At 41.1% G+C, this 21,913-nt stretch overlaps 1 protein-coding gene across 1 annotated transcript in view; it reads right to left on the bottom strand.

Annotated features, from left to right (window-relative positions):
• The window catches only part of gdi2 (GDP dissociation inhibitor 2), a 28,551-nt gene extending 9,898 nt beyond the window's left edge, over nt 1–18,653 (bottom strand). The window contains exons 1-5 of the mRNA XM_033040130.1: nt 18,302–18,653; nt 6,235–6,342; nt 3,890–3,989; nt 1,799–1,933; nt 321–519 (exon numbers count right to left, since the gene is read on the bottom strand). Of these exons, the coding sequence (XP_032896021.1) occupies nt 321–519; nt 1,799–1,933; nt 3,890–3,989; nt 6,235–6,342; nt 18,302–18,346 (587 nt within the window). The 5' untranslated portion in view covers nt 18,347–18,653. The remainder of the gene's footprint in view (nt 1–320; nt 520–1,798; nt 1,934–3,889; nt 3,990–6,234; nt 6,343–18,301) is intronic.
• Between the last annotated feature and the right edge of the window lie 3,260 nt (nt 18,654–21,913).

Below are 21,913 nucleotides of genomic sequence, written 5' to 3'. Positions count from 1 at the left end.
GTTAAAATGAGAACGTTCAAACAAATTTATTGCAGCCCCAATTCAATTAACAGTTTATAATCTATAAGGTGAGTGGTGGCACATTGGGAACAAATTAAAACAGCATCTCAATTCACCCCAATTTAAGCTGTGGACACAGATTACTTTGTCCAATTAAAATGTGATTAAAAAAAATCTATATTGATCAAAATCTAGATGGGGAGGAGTGGGACAGATTATCTTCTTGGCATTAAAGCAACAAAATTCAGCAAGTAATTAAAGTGGTCAGTGTTGCATATCAAGTACAAGGAAGATAGAATCATTTAGCATTAATCACTCACTCATCAGTCCTATACAAGGCGAGGGCATGGCCTGTGAAATCCACGACATCCTTCCCCAAATTGCATTTCTCGTACATGTTTCTCATTGTTGTTTTCTTGGGGTCAAAACCATCCCAAGTTGAAGGATCATTTTCATCGTACAGAGCCACACGCTGCAGAAGTTTCCTATATCTATTTTTTTCCATAAAGCTCAGCAAGCCTACAAAGAAAGTTCACATTTCAACACATTTGCTGCATAGCTGGAAACTATTAGTTAAATTAGTTCAATGACTAAGTGTGGTAGGCTGTAAATCGGAGAAACGCAGCTGGTCAGCTTCCTGTGTACATCCTACTCCATTAACGCAGTATTTAGACTTATCTCGTAAATTAAAGTCCAAAATTACATCAAAACCCTCACCAATGGCTGCATAATGCACCAGGTGATGGACACCATGAACAGCCATTAGCTTTATCAATATATTATGTTGACAATTCTGAAGTTCAGAAACCCTAACCCCACCACCATTCTTCAAAAGACAAAATCCATGGGGAGAATTTTTACCAACTCAAAAGTTTATAACTGATGGAGGACACCAAATTGCCACAAAGTTTGCTGAACAGGAAACAGTGCACAATGCCAAGGACTGAGATCTAGGTTACAGAGATTCTTCAATGTTAAAACTTCAGCTATAGTATTATTACTTCAAAGTTGCTAGCAAATTGGGAAAAAGTGAAAACAGTCTCAATTTACCCAACTTAAGGTGCAATTTACTTTGTCCAATTAAAATGTGCTTAATTTTCGATTTTTGTACTGTAATGATGTGGCCCATTGCCAAGATGCAAACCAACAAACAACTTAATCCACAACCAGAGAGTTAACATTGAGGTGGAGCCCATTTAGTCTCTTAAGCATTCCCATCAGTGTCATCCCCCTTCGAACCAGTTCCCTCAGCCCATCGATACCCCCACCCCAATTCTCCTACCAACTATAAACATTAAGGGTAATTAACAGTAACCAAGTAACCCAAGGCACGTCTCAATATCGTCTGCTCCTGGAACTTATGAAGGATCTGGGGACACCTAACATAAATGCACAGTCTCAAAGAGAATGTGTAAACTGTACACAGACAGCATGAGCTGAAAGGCAGCAGCTGTAACTGCTGTGCCACCCCACTGACCCGAGACCACCTTCATTTCTCTTTCCACAGATATCGCCTTATCTGTCCAGTCTTTACAATATTTTCTTTTGATGTTTAGTTATTTGATTGATCTGAAATTATGGACAAAAGTCCATAGCTGTTTTCAGAAAAAAATTATTCATGGGAATGTGTGGGAAGGTCAAGTTTCCACATCCTATTTGACAGCTCTTGCCACAAAAACCTCTGAACAAAACGTTTATCAGTTGATAAATTGTTATGCGCAAGTTACAACTTGCCCAATTATTTCTATTGCATACCCGTAAATCCTGGGTCCTTATTAACCCTTTTTGTTTTACTCACTGGAAGCCAAGGCTTCTGTCTCAGTTGAGGGAACTTTGTAGATTTTGCCTTTTTTGTAAACATAACTGCCTTCAACAACCTTAAAATCAAGGTAACGGGTGACCTCTGTATATAGAAGCATCTTCACAAGTTGTCCTGCAAAGAAAAACAGTAGACTTTTAAAATGCACGTCAGATTTTAATTACAAAGGGTAGGGAAGAGGAAATTTCAAGACACGGAAACAGCATTTACTGTGCCTTCTGGGCTCTTAAAATCTATTGCACATTCAGCCTAGATTTGTTTATGGTTTTTATTGTAGGAGTTGAACCACGGATCATCTGAAGAGGGAAGTGAGCAGCCAACATGTCACGATTAATGTGCCAACTATTTAACATTATACCTTCGACAGCAAACCATTCCCTTAATTATACAACTAAATACAGGACGTATGGTCTTGTGTGCACATGGTCTTCGGTGCTATTGTCAAGTACACTTAAGGTAGTAAGTGTGTAAGGAGAAACTGTAGATGCTGATTTACACCAAAGACAGACACAAAATATTGGAGCAACTCAGCGGGTCAGGCAGCATCTCGGGGGCATAGGAATAGGTGACGTTTTGGGTTGAGACCCTTCATCAGAGGACTCCATGTCTCCATGAAGAAGGGCCTCAACCCGAAACGACACCTATTCCTTTTCTCCAGAGAGACTGCCTGACCCGCTGAGTTACTCAAGGTGCTAAGTGCCTAATTGTATGGCAGACCGCCATTATGAAGCAGAAAGGATCACCGATTTCAATAAGTCAGTGATGATGTTACATTCCCATCCACCGCTCTATCCTGAAGATAGACATAAAAAGCTGGAGTAACTCAGCGGGACAGGCAGCATCTCTGGAGAGAAGGAATGGGTGATGTTTCGGGTCGAGACCCTTCTCAGACTGGCTAGGGATAAGGAAAACGAGACATATAGACGGTGATGGAGAGATAAAGAACAGTGAATGAAAGATATGCGAAAAAGTAACGATGATAAAGGAATTACCCCCTCCCAGATACCTTCCCCTGCAACGGCAGAACATGCAACAATACCTCCTCCCTCAACTCTGTCAAGGGACCCCGACAGTCCTTTCAGGTTAGGCAGAAGTTCACTTGCACCTCCTCCAACCTCATCTACTGTATCCATTGTTCAAGATGTGGACTCGTACATCGGCGAGACCAAATGCAGACTGGGCGATCGTTTCTCAAAACACCTTCGCTTAGCCTGCTTAAACCAACCTGATCTTCCAGTTGCTGGACACTTTAATTCTCCTTCCCATTCCTACACAGACCTTTCTGTCCTCGGTCTCCTCCATTGTCTGAGTGAGGCTAAATGCAAATTGGAGGGACAGCATCTCATATTTCGCCTGGGCAGCTTGCAGCCCGGTGGTATGAACATTGATTTCTCTCACTTCAGGTATTGTCGCCTTGCTCTCGCTTTCTATCCCTCCCCCACCCAAGTCGTACGAGCTTCTCATTTTCACATTACAAACAGCTTACAATGGCCTGTTTCTTTATCATCGTTACTTTTTGGCATATCTTTCATTCATTATTCATTTATTACTCCACATCACCGTCTATATCTCTCGTTTCCCTTAACCCTAACCAGTCTGAAGAAGGGTCTCGTCCAAAAATGTCACCCATTCCTTCTCTCCAGAGATGCTGCCAGACCCGCAGAGTTACTCCAGCTTTCTGTGTCTATCTTAGGTTTAAACCAGCATCTGCAGTTCCTTCTTACACACCACTCTAACCTGTTCCTTTTTATCTAGTTCTGGGATATGACGATGCACCGTGATGTACCGCAACAGAATAATGGCAACAGCAACCCAAAAAAATGTATGTGCCTGTTCCTGGGGAAGCTCCTACATGTTACTGAGCATGGGACAAAGGCTCAATAACATGAAGGTTCCACAAGAGCATCACCTACCATTGTAACAAGGAGAAGCACAGTCTTCATCCGGCTCGATTGATCCCTAGAACAAAGTCAAGCTTCAAAATGACAACTCCCTCTTACTGGTTACTCCACACAAACCATATCAGTGTACCTCAATGGGACAGTTGATATTTCAAAGGATTCTTCCTACCATTTGCCATGAGAAACTTTGGGATCAGGTCCACGTTCCAGTCTCTTCCCCTGCCCATGGATTCTGGTGGTGAACCAGGAAGATTAAATCTTTTATACAGCTGAAGAAAAGAGCAGAAATTTATAATAGTACAAGCTGAAAGTATTGAGGTTAAAGCATTTTCTTAAAAATAATATGCACAAACTAGAAAAATCAAACTTGTGCAAGCATGAACTGCATGACTTTTATTGCCAAGAATCAACATTTAAAATCAAAATTGCTTCGTTCAGGTAGAGCAAGGCAATTCTCTGAAACATTGCAACAAAACAATAAAATTATTACTTGCACTTTGAATATAAAACATTTAGATGTTGATTACTTAAACAATTCTGCCTCAGGTAATGAGTTTAATACCCAACACATAATTAATTATGTCTTGATACCACATGTCATTCTGATCAAAGTTCAGCATTCCAAATGCTTCAATGCTAGAATAGTGACCTGATGCAGAGCCCAAACTTGCAACATGAAAATTCTTTTTGATCCAATCTTGCCAAAAGAAACATGTTCCCCATCTCATTGATGGCAAAATAGTGGGCATTGCTCCAAATGCAACCCAATGCAGAAAACTACAAATTTACTAGTTCACCAAGTTTGACATTTGACCACGAATTAGAGGAAGGCAAATTTCAGATATTCCACATCATAGAGCATTTCCAACCAAATCCTATTCATTCTTTTAATTTTGTGCAGGCAACTCAAAATAATTGAAGCCACAAAGCATGCTGCTGATGGAAATCAAACTACTCATGACGATGCAATTGAGAACAAGTGGGGAGGGGGGGAGAAAGAAGACACTTGCAACATTTTTGGAACAATATAAAAAGAGTCAAGCCCACTGAAAGACCTGAATGATACTAAGGCATGGACTGATGTGGCACGTATAACAATTCCTTGCTTTACAAAATCTCCATCAAGTCCAACATGTCAGACTTAAAGTGGTTTCTCATCATAATGAATAGTACACTGCATTCTATAAGTAGGAATACGCAAAATATTTTGACAAGCATTTTTAATCTCTGAACTTCATTTACTGAAACCTCTTCCAAAAATTCACTTTCATTAATGAAGGAATTGTATTACTCACACAAAACTTGTGTCTTGGTCATTACCATCTACAGGGAGCAAATTATGCACTTAATTGATATTTAATGAAATTAACATTACAAAGTCCCATTGTCATTGATCAGAAACTGAAAGTAAGCATGCAGGTAAAGCAGGCAGTGAAAAAAGCTAATGGCATGTTAGCCTTCATAAGAGTTGAGTATAGGAGCAAAGAGGTCCTTCTGCAGTTGTACAGGGCCCTGGTGAGACAACACCTGGAGTATTGTGTGTAGTTTTGGTCTCCAAATTTGAGGAAGGACATTCTTCCTATTGAGGGAGTGCAGCGTAGGTTCACGAGGTTAATTGCTGGGGGGGCGGGGAAACTTTAAAATCTCTTCCCTGTACGGGGGACCCAACCTTTTCCCTGTCGGATCTCCGTTGTCGTTGGGGCCTAGCACCGTGGAGCAGCCTCCAACCGGAACGACCTGGGAGCTCCAGTCGCGGAGCCTGCGGAATCGCCATCATGGAGCTCGGTGGCGCGTGGCTGCGACCCGACTTCGGAGCTTCCAGCCGCAGGCCCGGTTGACGGTGACATCAGCAGATCGTGGGTCCCGGGGGTGGGGGGGGGAGACCGCTTTTCGGAGCTCCCGCAATGGCAACTTCTCCCACCCGAATTGTGGGGCTGAAAACGACCCGGAGCAGGGCCTTGCATCGCCCACCGCAGCTTTAACGGCCGCGGGACTTGCCATCGCCCGCCATGGGCTTCAACGTCGTGAGAAGAATGGAAAACAGGGGAGAGACAATGACTTTGCCTTCCATCACAGTGAGGAGGAGATTCACTGATGGATGTTTGTGTAAATTATGTTAATTGTGTGTCTTGGTTTTTTTTCTTGTTGTATGACTGCAGAAACCAAATTTTGTTTGAACTTCATTTGAGGTTCAAATGACAATAAACAGTATTGTATTGTATCAATTAGAACAGGAGCACCAGACACCACCTGAAAATTTGCACTCAATATTAAAACCATCCCAATTCTAATGGAAACTAACCATCCCTTCCATCTTTTGACCAAACTGGAATTTCTTTGGTAACCTAACTTTAAGAGTGCCTTCATCTTAAGGATTACAGCAGTTCACTGCTGTCTTCTGACTGGCAATTAGGAGTATACATCAATCAGCCTTGTCAGCCACATCCATATCCTGAAGGTAAAAAGCAACAGGTGCCCGAGGCAGAGGAAGAAAGCAAGCAATGTTATACTTACATCTTCCAAAGGGGTTATAGATGCACTTTCACCCCCATAGTACGAGTTGCGATCCATGTGAAGAACCTTCTTGCCTTTTACTGACATTATTCCAGAAAGGATACATTCCTATGAAAAGGTAAAACAAGGCCTGGTTAACAGACTGCTGGATCAAATGAAAAAGAAATAAAATAATTTACTGAATGTATAATTGAATCTTACATTACAATAATGCGTATATAATCTATGAACAGTTGTAAACAGAATGAGAAAAGTTTCAGTACAATTTAAATGCAGAATTAAAAATTGATAATTTTCCAATCAAAAAGCAAAGAGAAAATAAGTGCAATAAAGATATACGGACTGTATCATTCAGCTGGATCAGGTTTTCGAAATACTCCAATGAGAAAGGTGTATTCTAATGTTTAAAATAATTAAACAAGTTATTTACAAGGGAGAAATTGACAGAATAGAAACTGAAATTACAGAACAGTGGGGCTAATAATCCAGATATTGAAATTCAAATCCCATTATGGTGGCTGTGGAATTAAAGTCTAATAATAACAAGCATAAAAATAATGGAATTTTGAAAGAGGGCATTTGGTTCAATGGAGACACGAGAGACTGAAGATGCTGGATTCTTAAGCAAAAAACAAACTGCCGGAAGAATTCACTGGGTCAAGCAGCATCTGCGGAGAGAAATGGATGTATGATATTTTGGGTTGTAACCTTTCAGCCTGATAGAGTAGAGGGGAGATAGGTAGAAGAGGGCAGCAGGGTGCAGATATGGAATCAGATTGGGGAGGGAAATGTAAATCTTTTGCTTCAATGTAATTCAAGAGAAGAAATTTTGATCTGGGCTGTATAAGAGACTCCAATGCAGTTAGCTCTTTCGTACATGCAAGTAGACTAGTTCAAGTGCAACACAGGTGGGCAATAAACGCTGACCAGCTCGTTAAAATGAATAAATGTGTTTTGTTATTCAACCGTGAAATATCAGACTTGTGCATGTGCATTATGTTTGATGGAAAGTTCAGTATTTAGTTCATACTGGGGCCACAATAGTTTCAGGATGTTAATTCATGCATGCAGTTATGGATAAACCAGCATGACCTACAAAGACATACTGCTGACCAGAGTGTGGCTTTCATTGGGGCGGCAAATGCGAAGTTACCCTGACACTCATAATGTCAAAGCGAACTTTAATTTTATATAAATAATGCACAGTGAATTTACAAGGAAACCTTCAAATCACCCAACAAATTGAATGACACAATAAAAAATACAAATCTTAACACTTGGAATAGATATGTCATTTTTTGTTAAATGCTGACAGCCAGAGATAAAGGCACAAATATAAATTACTTGATGATACAATTGCTTGAATGATTCAAGCTATAACTACAGCTGCATAACAATAGGCAGAAGGAATTTTTCCACAACAATTTAGTTATGGAAGATATAATTGAGATTTACAAATGTAAATGCTGCAAATCCTAAAAGGAAAAACAAAAAACGGAGATATTCAGCAGACTTGACATTGTCAGTGATGGTGAAGCCATCAACCTGAAACTTTTTTTAGCTGTCTCACCTATTTTCTCTCACAGTGCAACATGTGTTATAATGTGTATGGAAGCTAACTAGGTCTGAGAATAAGAATATTTATTTTGTGCATCCCAGATAGGACCAATGCTACTAGATTTTATTAGCTATAAAAGACATAAAATGCAAACTATATTTCAATGTACTTAAAGCACTAACACTGAGCCCAGCAATAAAATTTTCAAGATAACCCAAAGATCAAAACCAGGACAAGTTTAAAATGGCTTCCTCACAACCCATTTTTTTTGCTGTGTTCACAAGCCGTTACTCACGTATGCCTGACCTACTTTTTAAACTATAACTAAGACACCAAAGGAAGTCCAGTAATTCAGATAGCAGTAGAATCAAAGCATGCTCGGTCTCTACTCCCGAGGGAGATTGCAGCTGCAGTCATTAAAAAAATTGCTTCAACTCTGCATATAGTTCTGATGAGTTCAGAATTTTTTTTCCCCTATTGCTGCATGGTACATTGGCTTTCACAAAGACTTTGCAGCTTTGCTTATTTTTTTTAAAGATTCTTGCAAGCCCTGCATCCAGCGGAGGAAAAAATCTCGGCACATTATACATTGAAGGTTAGCTGCCTTCCCTCCAGCCAGACCGCTCAGCAAAAGGACCTTGCAGGACATTTTGCACAGAACCCAATCTTTCATTCACAGAAATGCACCTGGCTCCATCCCCACCTGACACTTAGTCAATTATTTGGAAATAGTTAATGTTGGTAATTTAAAGCTTCTGGATGGATTCTACCGCATGTTTTGTATTATGCAAATCAACTGCTACCAATAAAAAAATTGCCGTATTGTTCCTCATGATTACCCATGATTCAGCATTAAAGATGCCAAATTGTAATCAACCGTCCTTACAAAATTAGTTAAATTTATAGCGATAACTTGAAATCACTCATGCCTCTCAACAGCAATCTATTAAGGCAAGATTCTCAAAGCCAACAATCATAGAACATTAGTAATAAGGAGAGACCTGTCCCATAAGCTGCAGAACCAGCAATTAAACCCAAATGTTTTCACTGTACACATCTTACTTTCTCAGTGCACTAGAATTCTTAGTTGTAAGACATGCTTAATTGGCCCAGGGAGCCAAACTCATGCTTAGCAACCAGTCACCATTTTTTAAACATACACTTGCATCTACAAATGCCAAACACAGCGTTGTCAATATGTCACTGGAAATCCCTTGCACACAACACAAGTCAAAGTTATAAGCGAATAATTCTAATGTCTTGGAGGCATTAACTACAAGTTGATGGACCTGTATAAGATTGAAATGTGCACAAAGGCTGTATATGTTTAGTCATTGTCTTGGATAAATATGTCTACACTGCATAAATCAATTATCTGCAAACATTCTAAAAAACAAGTAAGCAAATCCCACTCCATATGCTTCCGAGTGAGGGTTTGGAGACACAAGATTGAAATGTTGGAATTTTTATAATTTTCCATGCTCTTCCAAATGTTCTGTATCACATGCATCAAGCTTATGAATTGTAATTTGTTAATTCATTCACAGTAAATATTAAATCTATTCATTTTAAAACTCTTGTAGCCGGACAGATGTTTAACTACGTTCAAACCTGTACCTTTTATCATCAAGATAATGTACAAAAAAATGATATCTGCAGAACAATAACATTCAGGAAAAAAGCATTCGACACAGCCACAAGTTCAGCAAAGTGATCTGATTGGAGAAAGTGTGAATCACTGATCTGTTATTTAGGTGCCTTCAGTATCTATATTTAACAAAATAATATACCCTTAATTAGCTGCAACAACGTTCAAGCCTTGCATGCAAGCAATGTTTATAGGAATCCTGTAATTGAGGGTCGGGGAAAGCAAGAGATAATGGCTTGAAAGGAAACAAAATAGAGCACAATTCTAATAATCTGCTATCCACATATTCAGCAATCTTCTGAATCCGCATCTGCCTTACTCATTGAAATTTACCCACTTTCCTTGATTCCTTAAAACTTATTGATTACATGGTATTATAACTAATACTGTGAACCATCTTAAGGGGAATTTTAAAAATGTTGGAACGTTAACATAGTTCAGCAAAGGCTTGAGCGTGTCAGAGATCGAACAAGTACATCAATTTGACCATTGGGCCATACATATTGACAAAGACCAAAAGCAATTTGAGCTAATAAAAATACTGTAAGACCACCCCAGCTCACAAAAAGAAAATCAACACGATTGCTGCACAAAAAAAGGACTATTTGCCAATCCAATCCAAAACCTCTCCACAATCAAAACGTTTGAAAAAGTGCTGAAACTTATGCTTGAAACAGAAGTTAAAGTTTAATTCCAAAGATTGTTTAATGTAAATCATTTTACGCAGAAAAAAAGTAAATAGATAGAAACATAGAAACTAGGTGCAGGAGTAGGCCATTCGGCCCTTCGAGCCTGCACCGCCATTCAATATGATCATGGCTGATCATCCAACTCAGTAGCCTGTACCTGCCTTCTCTCCATACCCCCTGATCCCTTTAGCCACAAGGGCCACATCTAACTCAAACAACTTCACTGGCTTCCCATCTCCCACCGGATCAACTACAAAATCCTGATCCTCACCTACAAAGCCCTCCACCATCTGGCCCCCCCATATCTCACTGACCTCCTCTCCCCCTACCAACCCTCACGGTCCCTCAGATCCACATCAGCCGGTCTCCTCTCCATCCACAAGTCCAACCTCCGCAGTTTTGGGGACAGAGCCTTCTCCAGGGCAGCTCCCATGCTCTGGAACTCCCTCCTCCAACTGATCCGCAATTCCGTATCCCTCACCATCTTCCAGTCTCGCCTCAAGACCCATCTCTTCACCTCTGCCTATCCTTAGCCCCACGTCCCCCTCCATTTTCAGCTGTGCATTAATTGCCTCATATTGTGCTTTGTATTGAATTCTGTCTTTACTTTGTGTACTAGTCATGTCTCTACTATTTATTTCATTCCCCTTACATGTTTTTCCTCTACCTGCTAAATTTTTGTAAGGTGTCCTTGACTCTTGAAAGGCGCCCATAAATAAAATGTATTATTATTATTATTAACTCCCTCTTAAATATAGCCAATGAACTGGCCTCAACTACCTTCTGTGGCAGAGAATTCCAGAGATTCACCACTCTCTGTGTGAAAAATGTTTTTCTCATCTCGGTCCTAAAAGATTTCCCCCTTATCCTTAAACTGTGACCCCTTGTTCTGGACTTCCCCAACATCGGGAACAATCTTCCTGCATCTATCCTGTCCAACCCCTTAAGAATTTTGTACTTTTCTATAAGATCCCCCCTCAATCTTCTAAATTCTAGCGAGTACAAGCCGAGTCTATCCAGTCTTTCTTCATATGAAAGTCCTGACATCCCAGGAATCAGTCTGGTGAACCTTCTCTGTACTCCCTCTATGGCAAGAATGTCTTTCCTCAGATTAGGAAACCAAAACTGTACGCAATACTCCAGGTGTGGTCTCACCAAGACCCTGTACAACTGCAGTAGAACCTCCCTGCTCCTATACTCAAATCCTTTTGCTATGAATGCTAACATGTGTAAGGACACCACATGAATTTAGACTGTATGCATGTTCAATTTATAAAATAGTAAAAAGAAAACTGGATGACCTTTGTCCACCTGTGTATCAGATTAATGACATTTTACCCTCAGTGAGTTTACAGCTAGTAAAGACTGCAGAAAGTTCTGACCATTGCCCAGTCCATCACCGGCTCTGACCTCCCCACCATCGAAGGGGTCTATCGCAATTGCTGCCTCAAAAAGGCTGCCAACATCATCAAAGACCCACACCATCCTGGTCACACACTCATCTCACCGTTGCCATCAGGATGGTGGTACAGGAGCCTGAAATCTGTAACATCCAGGTTCAGGAATAGCTACTTCCCCACAGCCACCAAGCTATTAAACTCAACAACAAATAAGCTCTGAACAATAACAGTCTATTATTATTATTGCACTATATCTGTTTATTTATCGTGTATATGTGGTCTATAGACTCACTGAACTTTTATCTTCCATTTTGTATTATGTTTACATATTCTGTTGTGCTGCAGCAAGTAAGAATTTCATTGTCCTATCTGGGACACATGACAATAAACTCTTGACTACAGCATGACTTTCCCCAACCAGCATATCTTCGAAAATATTTATACATCTATACTCTATTACTGTAATAATGCTACAAAAATTAAATTACTTGAACTAAGTGAAGAATCCCATATGGAAGTCGTTTTTTTTTTGGCTTTGATATTTCAAATATTAAATAGTTGGACTTCTGTTTAATGAAACTTTCAAAGGGAAATGAGATGTTCAAAAATAACAAACAAAAAAATCACTTCCTTATGAAATCAGTGCAAACAAGTTTATATCAGCAAAACCATTGATGCTTTCCTTATCCCATAATTCTGCACATTTTAACATAACGAGAAAGCTGGAGTCTCTATTTCAAAATAAACATGCACGTTTTCCATGTAACCCATTACTTTACCTGATTTGCAATGGATTAACTCAAGTGTCTCAATGAGGATAAAAAGCATGCATGGAATGATTTTGCAACAAGTATAAAATGCATTACCAGCATTCATTTTTGGGTATTCCAAGCATTGTCCCCACTGGCTGGAGTAAACATTTTACCATAGTTTTGTAAAATGCCTTGCAACTGGGCCAATTTGTATTGCACGCAATCCTTCTTCAAATTAGAATGGGGATTAAGATTATAAAATTCAAGCAAAACATCCTGCTATTGCCAAGAGCATATTTTACTGCTGGGAGGGGGCAGCTAGAGATTTAGTGGATCCATGGGCTTTAAAACTCAAGCTTCCAACACAGTCCATCCTATCCTGCTATCTCCAATCGATCTATTTGAGGCTACATTGTGATGCCAGGCTACACAGCATATACTGCTTTAGTACTCCACAACAAAAATCTGACAACGTGTTATTGCTGCCAACACCCAGATTTCACAATGACAACAGAGGGATTTTTTTTAAACAATACTGAAAATAGCCTATCCATTCTGTAGGCAACAATTAAAACTTGGACAAGCAATCCATGCACTTGAAAAAGCAATCCATACAAACTGTCAATTAAATAATATCAACACTGTTCTTGTTATTCAGCCTGCATGCCCATTATCAGTAGGCAGTCACTAAGCCTATTATTTTCCCCATCTCTATTTTCTTGCTACCTTTGGAAAGCATTATTATTTAAAATGCTAATGCATCAATCAGAGTTTGAACTTTTATTAATCCCTACCATTTTTAGTACTACAATCATTCATTTTCAAATTCCCATCCAACAATCCACCCATCATATTATCGGCTTCATTGCATTAGTTATAACAGGGCTAGTTTTTAGTGAATCAAATATTAAAGACAAAGAAGAAAAATTATCTATGAAAAATTCAGGTCAGGCAAGCAAGGAGAAAAGGTGATCTTTTGTCAGAACCAAGGGTCGCAGACCCAAAACGTTGAGTTTCTCTATCCAGACCTGCTGAGTTTTCCCAGTATTTTTTTGGTGTCCAATTAGAAAACATTGTCTTTTTGACCTACCTCAAGTCAAGTGAGTTTATTGCCATGTGTCCCAGATAGGGCAATGAAATTATTGCTTGCTGCAGCACAACAGAATATTGTAAGCATAAATACAGAACAGTTCAGTGTGTCTATATAGCATAGACCATATATATACACATAAATAGCAATAGGCTGATATAGTTCAAAGTTTGTTTGACGGTGAGTTTAATAGCCTGATGGCTGTGGGGAAGAAGCTGTTCCTGAACATGGATGTACCAGATTTCAGGCTCCTGTACCTTCTACCTGATGGCAGCGGAGAGACGAGTGTGTGGCCAGGATGCCTCATCCAGATACAAGGAAAATTTATGCAGATCACTAATAGAATAAGTACGCCTTATCTACCCAAAACATTTCAGACCTTAAAAAAACCCAGATAAGAATATACATTATTTAATGGCAATACTTGGGACAGCACAGTAGAGTTGCTGCCTTATAGCACTAGAGACCCGGGTTCGATCCTGACTACGGGTGCTGCCTGTATGGAGTTCATATGTTCTCTGTGACCATGTGGGTCTTCTCCGGGTGCTCCATGTTCCAAACACATTCCAAAGATGTGCAGGTTTGTTTGCAAGTCAATTGGCTTCTGTAAATTGGCCCTGGTGGGTAGGATAAAACTAGTGTACAGGGGATCATTAGTCAGTGGGTCAAAGGACCTGCTTCCATGCTGTATCACAAAACTTAAAAATTCTGCACATAAGTTACACACTAAGCCAAGATTCAAAGTGTCACAGGCATCAAAAATTGAGCCGAGCCATGTTGGTTTTATCTCCATTCTTCACGACAGGTAGAAATGTTTTGATGTAGATTTAAACATTTTGAAATCTTATAATCATAATTTGGTAGCTCTAATGTGCAAGACCTAATGCTTACAAAATATAGCCATGATTGTCTAACATGCATTTTATTTACTTCTTCAAATCACAAAATATGATTTGTACATTTAATAATCTGCAGAATGAGAAACCATCTTTCCACTCCAATGTCAATCTTCCCCTTTGCAAACCTGGTCTGCAATTATGATCCATCTAATTGCAATTTGAGATTTCCATAAAGTAGATTAGTTCCATCTACTCAAATGTTAACTTAACAACTGTTGAACACAGTCAACTCAGGTCTTTCATCAGGAGAGCACATTAACCAATTGTTACAATCTGCCAACCTTGTCCCTCTTGAATCGCTTCACCTCTCACTTAGACTGTGGGCCGAGCATCATAAATGTGTCTAGAAATAGGATTTCGTGACCCAAGTCACCAAACTACATGAAATTTTCACATATTGTTTAAATTTTTTAATATAAATCACCCCTGAAACTCGATATGAAGTAGACTTGCACATTTTTATTAAATTAGAGAAAAACCGGAAAAATGTCGGGAATTTTTTAGTCCAATCAAAGCACGTTTAACATTGAGTTGTCTGCCAGTTGGCCAATCATGCGCTTTGTTTCAGGCTAGCACACAAAATGGCTGAGGGGTTTCACAGATGCCTGTTTTACTGGAGATTCCGATTTGTTGTTCTGTGGAATAAATGTCGTGGAAACTTGCAGCAGGTTAATTGTATTTAGTGGGAAAAGCATTGAAAAGGTTGAAGAAAGTGCTGCAAAGTGGATTAAAGTGCAAGAAAGCCTTCAAAGTCCCTGCTGATGTGCTGGAACACAAAGAAGGCCCCCATGAATCAACTCTAACTGAAAGGTAAGACTAAAGTCTGAATTTATGAAAATCTGTCTGTATGGACTTTAATTAATTTAATTGCACCCTTTATAATGTGAATAAATTCATTCATTCATTCCTTATTCATTCATTCACTCACTCACTTACTCATTCATGAAATTGAGGGCCTAAACTATAACACAGTCAATTAAACATTGTCACTAATGCCAACCTGTTGTAGAGTAATAAGTCTTTAACAAATAATCTCGGAGCTGCCTGCGAAAACTTACCAGGAAAAAGTGCTCCGATCGCGGGGCCTAGGTACTCGCGGTAAATTGAAGCCGAGGTCTCAATTAATAAGCGGCTGATTCGCGATCGCGGAGCCGCGGATCATCTCCGCGGACGGGCGGGCGGGGAAGAGAGGCTGTACATAGTGCCGTCTGTAGCGGTCGTTTTCAGGCCCCGATAACGGGAGAAAAACGGATGGATATTGATCGCTATTTACCGCAAGTACCTAGGTCCCACGATCGGAGCACTTTTCCCCGGTAAGTTTTCGCAGGCAGCTCCGAGATTAGCTGTTAAAGACTTATTACTCTACAACAGGCTGGCATTAGTGAAAATGTTTAATTGACTGTTATAGTTTAGGCCCTCAATTTCATGAATGAATTAATGAGTGAGTAAGTGAGTGAATGAATGAATAAGGAATGAATGAATGAATTTATTCACATTATAAAGGGTGCAATTAAATTAATTAAAGTCCATACAGACAGATTTTCATAAATTCAGACTTTAGTCTTACCTTTCAGTTAGAGTTGATTCATGGGGCCTTCTTTGTGTTCCAGCACATCAGCAGGGACTTTGAAGGCTTTCTTGCACTTTAATCCACTTCGCAGCACTTTCTTCAGCCTTTTTAATGCTTTTCCCACTAAATACAATTAGCCTGCTGTAAGTTTCCACGACATTTATTCCACAGAACAACACATCTCCAGTAAAACAGGCATCAGTGAAGCCCCCTCAGCCATTTTGTGTGCTAGCCTGAAACAAAGCACGTGATTGGCCAACAGGCAGACAACTCAATGTTAAACGTGCTTTGATTGGACTAAAATATTCCCGACATTTTTCCGGTTTTTCTCTAATTTAATAAAAAATGTGCAAGTCTTCTTCATATCGAGTTTCAGGGGTGATTTATATAAATATTTTTACACAATATGTGAAAATTTCATGTAGTTTGGTGACTCGGGTCACGAAACTGCAGAATAAAGCTCCTCGGCCCACAGCCTAACTGGTTTAAATAACTTTCTCCCAGAATAATTGTTGAATCTTCAATTCAAAGCAGAATTGAAACTGTCCCCATATACTTCCACGTTAAACAATATACCATCTGTGCCTGTTTTTGATCACATCCTGATTAATGTAGATTATTTTGGTTTACATTGAAAGCAATGTGATATAATAAAAAAACACTGAGACAAAGACAAGGATTATAAAATATGCAGCTTAAACTGTGCAATAACCACATTCAAATATGTGGTTGTAGTTCAAGCCTCTAGAATTCAGTATAATTGGAAATTTAAGAATTGGCAACGTGCGGAGAAAGAAACAAATGGTTTCAAGATGACAACGTTCATCAAAATACAACCTAGTTTATAACTGTACAAAGGGATTCCATATTGATTTTCAAATTGACTACATCTTCTACATCAAGTGGACAAGCATCTCATGTTACCATTTTCATTTTTTTTAATGTGTAGAACTGCAGATGCTGGTTTACACCAAAGATAGACAGCATTCGTGTCTATCTTCATTTTTTTTATAAAAGCTTGATTATATAATAATCTCAGGATTTTTCAGATCTCAGAATAATTCCTGCAATCTGCAATTCCTTCTTAAGCACATATATAATAATCTCCCCATTAATGTCAAATGGACTAACATTGATTTCTGCCACAATAATGATTCAGCAGCTGCTCCCAAAAAAATTGTTAACTGTCCACTGCATGCCATCTCTAATTTTTATATTATATTGAATTTGAAAAATAAAAGTACAAAACAGATCTCGATGAAGAATAGGCCCACGATTAGGCCATGCGTTAAAGTTACAGACGTAAAAGAAACCCGTTCAGAAAATTTAATAGTCTAAACACCAAACCATTCCATCACTTGTATCTGCCGGTATGAATGGACGTGGGTGACTGGGTAATAAGGAATCGTATACTGCAAACACAATTCTTCTTCTACATCTTTACAGTGAAAGTACAAAACCCTGGATTATTTTAGAGGCGAGATTAGAAGGATTTATCACTGGACGAGAAATTATAACATTGTACAGACAGCCATTTCCACAATTGACCTAAACAGATTGGTTTAAAATGCCGGCTGTGAAAGGAATCGACGTCGTAGTGCCACATAAATCATACTTTTAAGGTCGTTATGGGAGATTATACACGAATGCTCAAACGCCTCTCTTACTGGCCAAACCTGCAAGGAAACGTTGTGCTAAAGGATGCTATATTTCCAGCCTGAAGAAGGCGAACGACCCCGAAATGTCGGCTGTCATGCCTGCACCCCACCCCGAGAAGCAAGACTTTGTGCTTTGCTCTAGATTCCAGCATCTACAGTCCCCTGCGCCTCTTCATTATGTTTCCAGTCGGTGGTCCAGCCCCACCTTCACTATAGCGCAGGGTTCAGGCATTTTCAGAGTCGATGGGGCAGGAAGGTGAAATAGAAACGTAAAACCGGGGCAGGGGGAAGCGGGACTGGATTGCAGAGCGAGAGAGAGAAAAAAAGAATGAAATGGGTGGGGTGGGGAGAGGGAGGTTTACACCGGACTCTCTCCATCACTACATCCCTCTATAAGTGGCGGCACGGTGGCGCAGTGGTAGACTTGCTGCCTCACAGCGCCAGAAACCCAGGTTCGATCCCGACCACGGGTGCTGCGTGACTGAGTGACCATTCTCCGTGACTGAGTGGGTTTTCTCCGGGTGTTCCAGTTATCCCCCATACTCCATAGACGTGCAGGTTTGTAGGTTAATTGGCTTTGATAAAGATCATACATTGTCCCTGGTGTGTGTGTATGTGTGTAGGATAGTGTTCGTGTGCGGGGACTCGGTGGGGCCTGTTTCTGCGCTGCATCTCTAGACTAAATTAAACTGCACTGCACCTGGCCCGCCCGCCCGTTCCAGCCTGACTCAGCGGCCAGGCCCGAGGCCGGGGCGGGCGCCGGCAACACCCACATCCTCCCATCGCCATCCCCACACACACACCGTCAGCCCGGTGCCCAGCACGATCACGTCGTACTCCTCGTCCATGACGGCAACGATTTCCCTCCTCAATCGCTCTGCGACCCGGGTGGCGACGACGGCGACGACAAACTCGAAGCTTCCCTCCGACTGGAACCGTCGCCCGCTCTCCCCGGGACCCGCGCAGGCGCACTAGGCCACACTCCTACCCCCTCCCCCCGGGGAAAACCCACTGACGCCAGTGCGCACGCGTCAGCAGCCACGCCCGACCTCCGAGTGTCTCTCCGCATCGGTGCTGGGAGGCGGGCGCGGCTGCCTTCACTGCGCAGGCGCAGCTGCCTTCACTGCGCAGGCGCAGCTGGGCCAGAGCTCGGGGATCGTCGACCGTTGCCCACCCCAGCCCGTACGTTGTTGCGCAGGCGCAGACGGCCCGATCGGCCGTTGGTCACGTGGAGCGGGAGGGGCACCGGCCGTGCGGGGCAACCTGTGCGCAGGCGCGGTATAGACCACACGCCATGGCCTTCATCATTCAAGCCTGGGCAGGTAAAGAGTTCAACTCACAATGTTAATGAAATCATATTCAATGCAAATCTTGACAAGTTTAGCGTTCAATTTATTCGATATTATTCACTGTGAATCAGCAAATCTTGACAAGTTTGTTAAACTAGCACACAATCTTGCCTTTTTATTTTGGTATTTTGTGACCTCAGGACATCATGGTTGAACCAAAACATTTCTATTGTATTTTTATTTTACATTTCTGCGATTGGTTGTCAATATACATCAAATAATGGCAAAGCTTGCACTCAAGAATCCCATTGCTAATTTGACCTTTATTCCTCTGAATAGAAATCTGGGCAGTGCTCCAATTTAAGTTTCCACATGAATAATTCGTATTTTTAATTTTTACTATGCACAAAGTAAATCAATTTGGAAGTACCCCATTTTATTGATTTTCACAAAAATATCAGATAGCCATAGAGTGACACAGTGTGGAAACAGGCCCTTCGGCCCAACTTACGCACACTGGCCAATATGTCCCAGCTACACTAGTCTCACCTGCCTGTGCTTGGTCCATATCCCTCCAAACTGGTCCAACCCATGTACCTGTCTAACTGTTTCTTAAACGTTAGGATAGTCCCTGCCTCAACTACCTCATCTGGCAGCTTGTTCCATACACCATTCTTTGTGTGAAAAAGTTACCCCTCAGATTCCTATTACATCTTTTCCCCTTCACCTTGAACCTATGTCTCCTACTCTGAGCAAGAGATTCTGTGCACCTACCCAATCTATCCTCTCGTGGTAAAAAACAAATATAATGATGCAGCAATAAACCATAATTTCTTTCAGGATCAATTATCATTTAACCATTTGCCACCTTTTTCTACTCCCTTCTCAAGCTATTATTGTAAGCGGAACCAAACTGCTCATAATATTCGCCTCCTGTCATCACTTTTAGATTACATGTCAGGTCAACCAGCTACCTTTACTTTCTAAACATTGGCTTCCTCACATACCATTGACCCCTTTCTTTGCTTCTTTCATCTCCAAGCTCACTACTCCAATGCTCTAATTGACAATACTTCCTCCTTCTATCCTCCATTACCACTGAAGAAGGGTTTCGACCCGAAACGTTCCCCATTCCATCTCTCCAGAGATGCTGCCTGGCCCACCGAGTTACTCCAGCTTTTTGTGTCTATCTCCATAGCCACTGGCTTAGTCAAAGCATCGTCTACATCTTATCTTTTGCAGGTACACAAAAATGCTGGAGAAACACAGCGGGTGCAGCAGCATCTATGGAGCGAAGGAAATAGGTAATGTTTCGGGCCAAAACCCTTCTTCAAACTGATAGGGGGTGGTGGGGAGATGGAAGGAAAAAGGAGGAGGAGGAGCCCGAGGGCTGGGGGATGGGAGGAGACAGCTCGAGGGCTAAGGAAGGGGAGGAGACAGCAAGGGCTAACAAAATTGGGAGAATTCAATGTACATGCCCGCCGGATGCAGGCTCCCCAAGCGGAATATGAGGTGCTGTTCCTCCAATTTCCGGTGTTGCTCACTCTGGCAATGGAGGAGACCCAGGGCAGAGAGGTCGGATTGGGAATGGGAGGGGGAGTTGAAGTGCTGAGCCAGAGTAAGCAACACCGGAAATTGGAGGAACAGCACCTCATATTCCGCTTGGGGAGCCTGCATCCGGTGGGCATGTACATTAAATTCTCCCAATTTTGTTAGCCCTTGCTGTCTCCTCCCCTTCCTTAGCCCTCGAGCTGTCTCCTCCCATCCCCCAGCCCTCGGGCTCCTCCTCCTCCTTTTCCCTTCCATCTCCCCGCCACCCCCTATCAGTCTGAAGAAGGGTTTCGGCCCGAAACGTTACCTATTTCCTTCGCTCCATAGATGCTGCTGCACCCGCTGAGTTTCTCCAGCATTTTTGTGTACCTTCGATTTTCCAGCATCTGCAGTTCCTTCTTGAACATCTTATCTTTTGCATCCTTGATTATAGACTCTAAAGACCTGATATTAAAAAATTCTGCTTTTGTATTGACATCCCTTCATATCATCTCTACGCTGTCCCTGCAACATTCTCCAACCTGATAACTTTTTCCCTATTCTGCGACAGTTTCACTATTGCACGCCTGCAGCTGTACAAGTAGAAACTGTAGGAACCTCTGCTGTTGAGACCAAATAACATAAGAACATATAAAATTGGAGCCTGCTCCTCCAGTTCATGCCTGTTATTCACGCCTGTTCCACCATTTGTCCATATCAATCTTCATTCTCAACATTTCCCTGCCCTATCCCATATCCATTGATTCTTATTATCCAGACTTAACAACAACTTTGGACTTGAGCCCTTTTTCTAAAATATCTTATTTAAGAAGGAACTGCAGATGCTGGAAAATCGAAGGTAGACAAAAATGCTGGAGAAACTCAGCAGGTGCAGCAGCATCTATGGAGCGAAGGAAATAGGCAACGTTTCGGGCCGAAACCCTTCTTCAGAATTCTAAAATATCTTGTTTGACTAAGCTCATGCTCATTTATTTAATATCTTCTTATGAAGACTAGAATGAATTTTGGATAATTTTTTCACGAAATGCCTTTGGATATTTTTGTTAACTGTCCTACATAAGTGGAAATTATTCTTGTCGCCTGTCCTCTCTATTGCTCCTTTCTGAAGTTTTGATTCAATCTGGGTCTTCCACTGCAATGCAACAGGCAAGAGCCACAAGTTATTGGTTTATTTTTGTCTAATTTTTACCGAGATACGTGAGAAACATTGTTTTGAAACAGGTGGTTCAAAAAGAAAAAGGAAGCATAGAATATCGGGCAGTACAGCAGAGGGACAGGCCGTCCGACTCACAATGTCTTGACTCTCTCAGTGGTACGTGCTTTAATACAATAGTATCGGGACATCCTTGACAATATTGGCTGCTTTGTGACAGTGTGTAGATGGAATCGATGGGGGTGAGAAAGCAGGGAGTGATGGCGAGGCTGGTTTGCGTAATGGATGAGGCTGCTTCCACAACTCTCCGCAATTTCTTGCAATCGTGGCCAGAGCAGTTGCCATACTAAGTTGTGATGCACGCCAATAGGATCTGTAGAAATCGGTAAGGTTTATTGGAGACATGCCAAAATTCCATAGAC

Source organism: Amblyraja radiata, chromosome 21, assembly GCF_010909765.2.
Source record: "Amblyraja radiata isolate CabotCenter1 chromosome 21, sAmbRad1.1.pri, whole genome shotgun sequence".
NCBI classification, from domain to species: Eukaryota; Metazoa; Chordata; class Chondrichthyes; order Rajiformes; family Rajidae; genus Amblyraja; species Amblyraja radiata.
Note: the sequence above shows the minus strand (reverse complement) of the source record. Positions and strands in the feature narration are given on the sequence as shown.